The following is a 10,783-nucleotide window of genomic DNA, read 5'->3' as shown; positions in this document are numbered from 1 at the left end:
GGCAATGTGAGTAAGCATATAAATAACTACTTATGTGTAAATAAAAACAAAAAGAGTTATACAACTTTACAATGAATTAATACAATTCGTTCACAATACAATATGTAATTATTTGTTCTTTGATATAAAGTATTCCACTTTAAAATCCAGTAGAACTAGAAACTTCTGCACAAATATAAAAAGACGTTTATAACATACAAATATTAGGTAACCTTATAGCTCTTCTATTCTTCCAAATTTATAGGTCAGAGATCCCAAAAAAATAAATACATTTTGTAAAAAGAGACCTACACCGGGCCAATGGTGCTGAGCTCCTAAAAGATCAAATTAATAGAATTAGGATGATAAAAATCAATAATTGAATTATCACATACAATTAATAATCTCGTACCAACCTGCAGCTACAAAATCTGCAAATAAGATCCAGCAAGCTGCAATAACTGCAGCAAATCCCATTACAAATCCAATAAATAACCAACCTCTTGCACCTCTAGCTCCAAGATAACCACCACTGAGTGTATCACTTCCCATTTGTGCATTTGTTACAGAATTTATCCTGAAGTCATAAGTTTTAATTATTATACATTATCGTACAAAATATAATAAACTTAAACATTAACTTACATGAATAAAGATATAGTCCCAAATACTCCACATACATAATATGCTTTTGACATTTCACTAGGATACTTGGCATTAGCATCAATTATAAACCACCACCCTACAAAAAACTGAAATTGCGGAACATAATAATTATCTTGTTATATATTGTCTTTAAGGATAATTAAAGTTCTAATAAGAAAAATCATGCATTTTAATTGTTCATATAAAGGATAAAAATTATGCAAATAGACATAATTTATATATAATTAAATAAAGTATATATAATAAAGTTATGTACTGTGTCAGTTTTATGTAAAATAATGTAAACTTTGATGTTTACCAGAGTTCCGGCGACCATAGACACTATTACATTCCGTTTATTGCCTATTCCGAACCATACACATGTTGCGGATTGTAAACTTTCGAAAATTGACGTCATTTCTCAAAAATCGCAATAAAATAACTCGCGAATTAAATATTACGTTTAGATGACTAACCTAAATAACAACCATCAGTTACCAATATCATCACACAAACACAGTATACATATAATAGCATAGAAAAGCTACACCCATAAAAATAGTTAGTTTAACGTAATATTGCGAGATTTTATTTTATAAAATATTCTCTTAATATAATATATAAAAATAATAATAATAAATAATAAATAATAAATTTAGTAAAATATTTTATAGAATTTTCAATAAAATTATCCTGTTAAAAAGTTTAATAAAAATCTTTAAAGAATTACTTTTTTTATATAATATATAATATTATGATTCATACTAACTTATAACTTTGCTTGTAGTAAACAAAACTAAATATTACTAATTTATAGTAACATTTTGTAGTGTTACATGGTACGCTTTAAACCAATAAAAAGATAAATTAACACGTATATAATTGCGAGCACACGTCACATTAAGCTGTATACTTTTACAATAAAAATAAGTTGAATAAACGTTATTCAGGAAATGACATTAGATTTAGGTTTTGTAGAGAAATGTGAATCTTGGAAATTAGAAAGCAAATTTTTTCCAAGTAAAGTCGGTGGTAAACCAGCATGGCTTGACTTAAAAAATATACCCGGAGAAAAAATTCTTCAATGTGAATATTGTAAAGAACCTTGTATCTTTTTATGTCAAATTTATGCACCGTACGAAGATAGTGAAGATGCTTTTCATAGAACGATCTTTGTCTTTATGTGTAGAAACGTAGAATGCTCGAAACTGAATAAAAATGGAAATTTAAAAGCATTTCGCTCTCAGTTGCCAAGGTTAAATGAATTTTATCCATCTGAACCTCCTATAGAACAGAGTGATTGGAGAACTGATATTAGTATGTATCTTCAATAATTAGTAAATTTATCGTATAAATGATTACAACAATAAAAAACAGCTTGAATAATTTTAGGTGTAAATAAGTGGGTAAAAACATGTTATATTTGTGGAATATTAGCACCTAGCCATTGTTCTAAATGTAAAACTGTAAATTATTGTTGTCGTACACATCAAATATATGATTGGAAACATGGACATAAAGAGATTTGTGGTAGTAATAAAAAAATAATAAGGAAACCTGAAATCTTGTTAACTGAATATGAAATAGTGATTGAAAGAGAAGATAAAAAAGATACAGATGATTCAATTAAAGAAGAAGAAGAAGAAGAAGAAGAAGAAGGAGAAGAAGAAGAAATTAAAAAGTATGAAACAATGGTTCAAAAAGGTGAAGCAGGAATTTTTCAAAATGAAGATATGCCAAATGAATTGCTAAATATGGTTAATGAAAAGGAAGATAAATTATTTTCTACATTTCTTTCAACTGTTGATAAATATCCACATCAAATATTAAGGTTCAAATTTCTTATATCACTTTTTTTGCTTTATAAAAGAAGAGTTTTAAATATAGCAAATTTTATATGTTTACAGATATGATAGAGGTGGCAATATTTTATACATTTCAGAAGAAAGCAAAATTAATGACATACCAAGGTGTTCAGAATGTAATGGAGAGAGGCAATTTGAGTTTCAGGTGAAATAAAAAATATATTATTTTGTGAACAAAAATTACATATATGACTAACAAGATTATTAATTGTAGATTATGCCTCAATTATTGAACTTCTTAGATCTTGGAAATCCATTAAAATGTATTGACTGGGGTATTTTAGCAGTATTTACTTGCATAAAATCATGTGTACCTAAAAATGGATACAGCAAAGAATATATATGGAAGCAAGACATCATAGAAAATAATAGTAATAAAAAATGAGTAAAATATAAATGCTTGTAATACATAATTAAAATGTAAAAATATTAAAAAGCTACAAATATTTTGTGGAACAATTTTAATAATCCAGAATACATAATTATTTTGATAATAATAGTTTGATTTTTACATCCTAAAAATCGTATATAATAAACATAGTTGATGAAAAATATAAAATAAGTATCATCTCCTAAAATTAAATCAACATTCGAAATTAATTATCTTTACATAATAAAAGTAAAAAGTAATCTTCTTATATATTTTTGAGCATACAATGTCATAAGAAAAATAACAATTGGTAGCACAATATGGCATGATCAAAGAAAGTATCAAAATATGAGGTCCCTTGAAAGATTGTTAATAGTTATAGCACTTTAAAAATGATAATAAAATAAAATACATATATATATATATATATATATATATGATCATTATATGAAATATATACTAATTATAGAATTACATACAAAAATATACTATATATTAATAAAATTATAAAAAAATATATTAATGTCTTGCATTAAATTTCCTGAATATTGTTTTATCGACTATTTCTATTCGTCGATAGAGGTAGTATAAAAATGATGTCAATCGTAAAATTAATAGTAGTTGATGTAGGTAAAATTACTTTGTCAAAGAATGTAATATACATAAACTTTCTTGACAATATTGCTTGAAATACCTTAAGGTAATACTCGTCACGGCCTTTGTTAAATTATGAGATAATTCAAAAGGATCTTGTACACACAATGGAGAATCAATACGAAAATATTCAGGATCTTTTGAGGTTCTCAGATGTTTAATGTAATGTTTCATTTCTTTAGGCAGCATGATTGACTCCGCAAAAGCTCGTTTAGCTATAGGTTGACCCATAAGTGGACAAATAATATAATGCTGATAATCAAAATTTGTATAAAATTGAAAAAAACCCATTAACAATGTTGAAATTGACTGTTCAGATTTATTATTTTTTTTGGGTTGTGCAACACCAGTTTCCCATCCTGAAATAAAATTTCAAATCAAATAACTATAAGTAACAAAAACAAGATTTATTTTGTTGGTAATGATATATTTTACCACATATGATTTGAGACTCATTTTTCTCTTGTATTAATTCTGCAACACTTTCTAAATAAGATTTTCTTTGTAAGTAGAATATAACAAGCCAAGCAAGAGCATAATTCGTTAAGCCATGTCTTTCAGGTAAGTTAATGTAGGAGAACCATTTTTTTATAACCAATATTAGTTTTCTGCAGGGTAAATATGCATCATTGAAAGACCTGAAAATTATTTAATATATACATAACATTGAATAAACATGCTGATCTACCTATGTATTAAATTAATAAAAAGTAAAACACATTACCTTATTAGTTTAGAATTCTCAACAGAAAGACTGTTTGTGGTACAAACATCACAATGTAAACCATTTCGTTTGTATATTAATTTTATTATAGGAACTTTTGCCTTTTCCACTACTTGCTTTATTTCCCATTCTCCTTTTTGTTCTTGTAAAATTTTTTTAATCAATATAAAATGCGTTTGTGCTAAAGTGTTATTGTCCTGATTGTTATGTAAAGTGTCCTGACCGTATGTATTTTCTATGTATATAGCAGTATAAGAAATGATACTTGAAATTTAATAAATTCTTTATACTCTTAAAATACATACTTACCGCAATCAAGATATATGTCTATGTCACTATTTGGAAATCCAAGTCCAGTAACTCTTGAACCAAATATAAACCCTTTAACAGTTGGGAAATATAATTTCACGCTATTTTCTAAAGATTGTTTCACTTCCTGTGATATATTGTCATCCAATAAAACTTGTGTTTGTTGGAATAAAATATCAGAAACCTCATCAATTTGTGTTAACATTCCTTTCATATCATCAGGAAAATCCTCAATCATAAAATCTTGACTTTTTAATAAATATTTATGCAATATATCATTACAGTGTTCTGTGTAAGAGTCCCTGTTACTTAACCATAATGTGGTACATGGAATACAAAAGTCGAATATTTGATCGTTCAAAATTTTACTGTGTTTTGCATTAATATGCATTATAAATTCTAATTTAAATCCAAAATTTTGTTTACATAAAACACAACAAAATCTCTGAATATTATACCACAAATTCTTAATATCTTGTGATATAGAATCAAAAATGGCATCTATAACTTCGGCTGATTCTTTATATCTTTTTTTATGTATACTGCTTTGTATATGTAAATTAATATTGTCTCTATCATTACTAATAGGATTTTTACAAGCATAACACTTTAATGAAGAGTTTGGTAGTTTCCTTATGTATTGCCTTGATAGTACATAAGAATTTATATCTTTTTTAATTTGATTAACTTGCGTCCTATGTCTTTGGAGACATGTATGTTCATATAGCAAATACAATTCTTTTGAAACTTTTTCATTGCAAGCTAAACAATATAAATATGTTCTATCATATGGCATAATTAATTCCAAATTTATTTTAATACTTTCTAATTTTTGTTGAACGTTATATATTTTTTCTTCAATTTCTAAATATCTTTCAGTGTACATTTTATTCAGACGTTCTATTGCAGATTTCTTTTTTGATTTGCATTCTTTTGGTGTCTGTTTGCCAAATGGTGATTTACATAAAAAATCTGTGATTTGTGCTCTCACTATATCTGTTATAATAGAATCATTATCAAAACTATTTAAATTAGAGTGACTGCTATTACTAATAGATAGTTTAGTCATTTTTGTTGTTAATGCAACAACATTACTAGCACTTGATTGATCGATATTTTGACTTTTCAATTTATTCTTATGAGTCATTCCTTTGACATGTGAAACAATATTATGAATTGATTTAATTTTACGATTACATATTATACATATAAAGCTATCAGATTCAAGTATTATAACTTCCTTGTTTAACAGTTCTCGTTGTACCATTTTTGAGCAATTCTTGTTACATGATATTGAAGTACAAATTTTGCAATTCCTAGTGTTTAGATTTGGTTGTTCTTTTTTTAACTTTGTTGTATCTGAAAACATATATTGTGTTTCATCAAAATCTAATTCTTTCTTTTCATTACTAATATTGATATTGTTTATAATTTTATAATTGTATTTATTCATGCTATGACTTTCTAATGATTTGTTTTTTTTCTCCATTGACATGTGACAAAACATGACTTAGAGAAGGCACAAGACACATACACAATTCACACTTATACAGTATTTCTTTATTATTATTGTAATGAAATGTATAGTATACAGGAACCATTATTTATGAGAGTTTTATATCTTTTATCTAAATAATTATGAAATTTTCTAAAAATCTTGAAAGGCATATATTTGTTATAATCATTAGTAATATATGTTGTAATAACGTAATATATGAACTACACACAATTATTAATCTTAAATTTTATATTACACTTAAGACTTTTTGTACAACTTCATAAATTGTACTTGTTAGAATTAAGAAAAAAAAATTATAAAGAACACTAACGACAGTGTAGCTGATAAATGCACGAGATAGCCTCTAGATGATGTAAACAAAAAAGGATAGAATAGTACTATAGAGAAAGAGATAACTATAATATAACCTTATCTGATCAGTTATCGCGAGAGGTATATTTCTAAGAAATCTCGAATATCTTTCTACCTTATTGGATGTGAATGAAATATGAATATCCGAATTATTTGTTTATTCTACATACGCACTCAACACTAGGCATTCATCCCATAAAGTCAGTTCCAAAAAGTGGCTAATTAATATGATTAGATATGGTGTTATATATGTATAAATTATTCCATCAGATAAACATTTTAAAAATGTAAGACGAATATTTTATATACCTTGTGTAAGTTTAATCATTTCTTCTTCAATCCCATAAATCTCACTGTTATTTCTTAATAAAGCCATTTAAAATATTATATATGCACTTATTAAAAGTTTATATCAGTATTTTATGCCACATTCTAATATTGCACATGTGATAACTGCAAAGGAAGTAACAATTTATTTTCTTTTATAGTAGAATTCTATATCTGAATCATATATAATGAATCATACCAGATCAGATAGTATACTAGTGATAATACAATATTGTTGGAATCCCCTAACCTACTAAGTGCTATTTCTAGTGTCTTTTTATACTTATGTAAGAAATACCAACTGTCCGTTTTGTGCAGTAAAATTAAGCTAAAGTAACTATTTTAGAAATCAATTTACTGCTTAAAACATATTAATTTATAACAGTTACAGTGTCATGAGCAACTGTTTACTTTTATACGTGGTAGCCATATTTAATATAAGTTGAGGATTAAATTCTTTCTAACAAGTTTGGAATAATTCTATATAAAAACAAATTTTTCATACGTAGATTATCATTTAAAACTTTTCTTTAATAAAATATTTCTGATTTGATGTACTTATGTATTGAAAGAGTGTATTAAGGATATGTTGCATAAAGTTGTATGGTTTGAATCAATTATACTGATTAACGTAGTTCAATTGAGTACCTCTATACGGAAGTGACAGGAATTGCGATTGGTAGGGTAGCATTATTTTATTACGTGTCATGTACGCAAATCTGCTTTTCTCGATTGCTTGAGAATACTAAAACGAGCTTTTGAAGTTTTTAAATATTTTATTATTTTAATTATTGAAGGTATTTAAAATTTGTATGTTTATCCATTCGTAGTAGAGTGTATAAATTTACTATTTCCGTTTATTATGAAGTGCACGTTAATAGCATTTAAAATTGTCATAAACATATGCAACAGAAATCTACTTAGTTTACTTTGTTATTTCATATTTCGGGAAATAAACTCGATAGTAGGACTGAAATAATAAATATACCATTCGTAAAAATTGACATTTGTGATTAGTAACACTTTCAAGATTTTGAATTAAGTCATAAAAAGTTACATACATTAATTTTCGTTAGCAATTATTTAAGAATATTTAGGCATTTCTCTAATTAATATTCTTCTAGAATTATAGTTAATTATCGATTTATTTACAAAAGAGACGGTGAGTTTATTTCATTACTAAGTGTCATTAATGTATATTTTGTTTACAGCAAGAAGATGCGTCAATTGAAAGGAAAGACAAAAGAAACAAATAAACAGAAGAAAGAAAGGAAAAAGGAATTTCTAGAGAACAAACAGCGTGTTTTTACAGTTGTGTTACCAACCATTGCTGCAATATTTGTTGTAATAGCAGCATATGTTTATGTTAAAACCCGTCCAAAAGTTGTTGAGTATTAATTGGCATGTGTTCATTATTGATCATTAAACCACAATACATAATGTATTTTGAGAATGCTTGGACAGTTCCTTGATACATTTGTACAATTAAATAAGAATTATTTAAATAAGAAAGCAGATTTGAATGTCTGCTCATGGCACTTCATTCCTAACATTCTATAATCAAATATAGACATTGTGCATTAATTGTATGACTTTTACAAAATATTTTTCACGCTAAATGTTATACGATGTTGGGATATATGTATATGTATATATATATACCAATTAAGGGAATATAATTAAGACATTTTATTATATAAAAAGAAGTAATATTGTGCTATTATTGAAAGATCTGTATGTAACAAAATAGTTAGCTTTCAAATTTGTATATTAAATTGCAATTTATTGCATTTTCTCAAATGCAATTTTATAAAATGATGATTAATTTTAGTAAAAAGTTATTCCAATATAAAAACGTAATTCCAAAGATATTGAATTTTTAGCACAATACAAATGTTTTCCATATGAATTATTTTACATAGATTTATGAACTATCCAGTAATTTTACTATTCTTTAAAATAAGAATAGAAAGTATTGTTTTATAAAATATTTGCATAATAAACATGAATATAAAGTAATTTTAATGTACATTTATTTCTAAAATTATTTTTTTGCATTGCAGTTTTCCCTCTTTTTTTCATATTGTATATTGTTTTTCTCTCTTTATTTTTTACTAATTTTCAAGTATATATTTTTTTTCATAGACAATGTTTCATCTGTGTCAGTATTTAATAAATTATAAATATGTAACTTACGGTTGTAAAAAGGTTGAGAACCACTGCGTTAGCCACATTACATACACTCTTATGGTCTAAGCATACACCAATAGGAAGTTAACACGAACATAGATGTACAGGCGTATATTGAACCTTCGGTATCTATTTCTTTGCAGATTGAGCACTTTATTATTGTTTTAAAAATGAAAGAAAATTTCATTTATTTCTCATTTGTAATTTCATTCGTGATAGTTATACTCTGGACAAGTTCTGTAAAAGGTATATTAATATTTATTATGCTTTCTTTGAAACGTCAAAATCAAATACAGTGGTATATATTTCAAAATATTACTAATATTTTAAATAAAGTTAATAAATTAGTATATCTTATACTTTGAAAAATTTTTTAGATTTATTATTCTAAATTATATTATTATTATAGAATAGTTTATTAAATTCATTGATATTTTTTTCTGCTAACCTATTTTCTTTTGTTTTCTTTTTTATATTAATCAAAATTTTATAATTAAGTATCTTTGTAAATATTATTCATTTTAATGTATTACTACGATTGTATTATATTACACACAAAGTATTTATGTGATTTAATTGCACATTGTTCTTAAGAAAAGTTATTGCATGTTTATAAATAAGAGAATATGTATATATACAGCTAAAGGAACACAACATGTGACATGTGGTTCTACTTTAAAATTAATGAATGTGGATTATAAAGTAAGATTACATTCTCATGACATAAAGTATGGAAGTGGAAGTGGTCAACAATCAGTAACAGGAACTTCAGCAAAAGAAGATGGAAATTCTTATTGGCTTGTAAAAGCAGGAACAAAGAAACAGTGTACTAGAGGGTAAGAACCTAAGATGGTAATATATAATTTATCTTTTAACAATAATTGCAATTTTTAATAGAACACCGATCAAATGTGGAGATATTATAAGACTAGAACATATAGCAACAAAAAAAAATCTTCATTCACATCGTGTTAGTTCACCACTTAGTGGTAAACAAGAAATATCTGCTTACGGTGACAACAAGGGAGAAGGTGACAATGGCGACAATTGGCTTTTAGTATGTCAGATTGAATTTTGGAAGAGAGATGAACCTGTTATGTTAAATCATGTAGATACAGATACGTAAGTTTTCCATATTTTTATGGTTGTATCTAAGAAAGAATTTTTGAAATATTAAAAATATTTTTATTCTACAGATACTTAGCAGTAAGTGGAAGAGTTTATGGTAATCCTATTACTGGTCAGACTGAAGTAGTGGGTGAATATTCTGCTAGGTCTCCTCATGTTGAATGGGTAACAACAGAAGGAGTATTTATTCACCCCAATGACTTTAAAGCTCAACACTATACACATACAGAATTATAAAACAAATTCTTTAGTTAGATACAAAATTTTTTATGGCAATAGTATTATAAAAAAATAATTCTATATAAACTGAAATTATGTAAAAAGATCAGTATCTGATTACTCTACATTTCTATAGAGAAAGATTCTTTCTTCTTAATAGTATAAAAATAATTTATATGATCTTATATAATATATAAGAAGATAATTCCATTATTAATAATTTTCAAAAAAAATTGTATATTGCCAAAAAATTACTGTTACCTGTTTTTATGATCTAGACAACAGCCAAATAAAATGAATAATTCTGATTACTTTTGTTATGATCTTTATTGTATGTGTGAATGTAATAACAAAAAATTATTTCATGATACTGTATTTATGAAAATTTATACGAAGAGTGCAGTATGATTTGTGCAGATGTATAAATGTGTAAATGTATTAAATAGATGTGATATTTGTTACAATATAATACAATTTGCAGTAAATAAGAAACGAGTATTTCA

The 10,783-nt window shown here is 25.8% G+C and overlaps 4 protein-coding genes across 6 annotated transcripts; 2 read left to right on the top strand and 2 right to left on the bottom strand.

The window, feature by feature from the left end:
- Positions 1–65: 65 nt before the first annotated feature.
- Positions 66–1,530, bottom strand: LOC122571320 (transmembrane protein 50A). Its single transcript, XM_043734921.1, has 5 exons — positions 1,394–1,530; positions 944–1,100; positions 625–731; positions 396–556; positions 66–314 (listed from the first exon to the last, which is right to left on the bottom strand). The coding sequence occupies exons 2-5, from the start codon at positions 1,040–1,042 to the stop codon at positions 214–216; spliced, it is 468 nt and encodes a 155-aa protein (XP_043590856.1). The 5' UTR covers positions 1,043–1,100; positions 1,394–1,530; the 3' UTR covers positions 66–213.
- Positions 1,438–2,935, top strand: LOC122571315 (programmed cell death protein 2). Its single transcript, XM_043734916.1, has 4 exons — positions 1,438–1,941; positions 2,017–2,455; positions 2,532–2,634; positions 2,704–2,935. The coding sequence occupies exons 1-4, from the start codon at positions 1,578–1,580 to the stop codon at positions 2,872–2,874; spliced, it is 1,077 nt and encodes a 358-aa protein (XP_043590851.1). The 5' UTR covers positions 1,438–1,577; the 3' UTR covers positions 2,875–2,935.
- On the bottom strand, positions 2,629–9,073 carry LOC122571314. Of its 3 annotated transcripts, none has more exons than XM_043734915.1 (6): positions 6,726–6,936; positions 4,547–5,905; positions 4,238–4,472; positions 3,949–4,151; positions 3,554–3,872; positions 2,629–2,803 (listed from the first exon to the last, which is right to left on the bottom strand). In XM_043734915.1, the coding sequence occupies exons 1-6, from the start codon at positions 6,790–6,792 to the stop codon at positions 2,794–2,796; spliced, it is 2,193 nt and encodes a 730-aa protein (XP_043590850.1). In that variant the 5' UTR covers positions 6,793–6,936; the 3' UTR covers positions 2,629–2,793. The 3 variants fall into 3 exon arrangements, with proteins under 3 accessions (XP_043590850.1, XP_043590849.1, XP_043590848.1); XM_043734914.1 differs by lacking the exon at positions 2,629–2,803 and adding an exon at positions 8,940–9,073 and having other exon boundaries at positions 3,306–3,872; positions 6,726–6,869; XM_043734913.1 differs by lacking the exon at positions 2,629–2,803 and having other exon boundaries at positions 3,307–3,872.
- On the top strand, positions 8,992–10,772 carry LOC122571317 (stromal cell-derived factor 2-like protein 1). The gene is made up of 4 exons (XM_043734918.1): positions 8,992–9,179; positions 9,574–9,769; positions 9,831–10,055; positions 10,130–10,772. Exons 1-4 carry the CDS (start codon positions 9,104–9,106, stop codon positions 10,296–10,298), a joined length of 666 nt encoding a protein of 221 aa, XP_043590853.1. The 5' UTR covers positions 8,992–9,103; the 3' UTR covers positions 10,299–10,772.
- Positions 10,773–10,783: the final 11 nt, after the last annotated feature.

Source organism: Bombus pyrosoma, linkage group LG10 (assembly GCF_014825855.1).
Source record: "Bombus pyrosoma isolate SC7728 linkage group LG10, ASM1482585v1, whole genome shotgun sequence".
Lineage (NCBI taxonomy): Eukaryota > Metazoa > Arthropoda > Insecta > Hymenoptera > Apidae > Bombus > Bombus pyrosoma.
The sequence above is the reverse complement of the archived record's forward strand: the minus strand, read 5'-3'. Positions and strand labels throughout refer to the sequence as shown.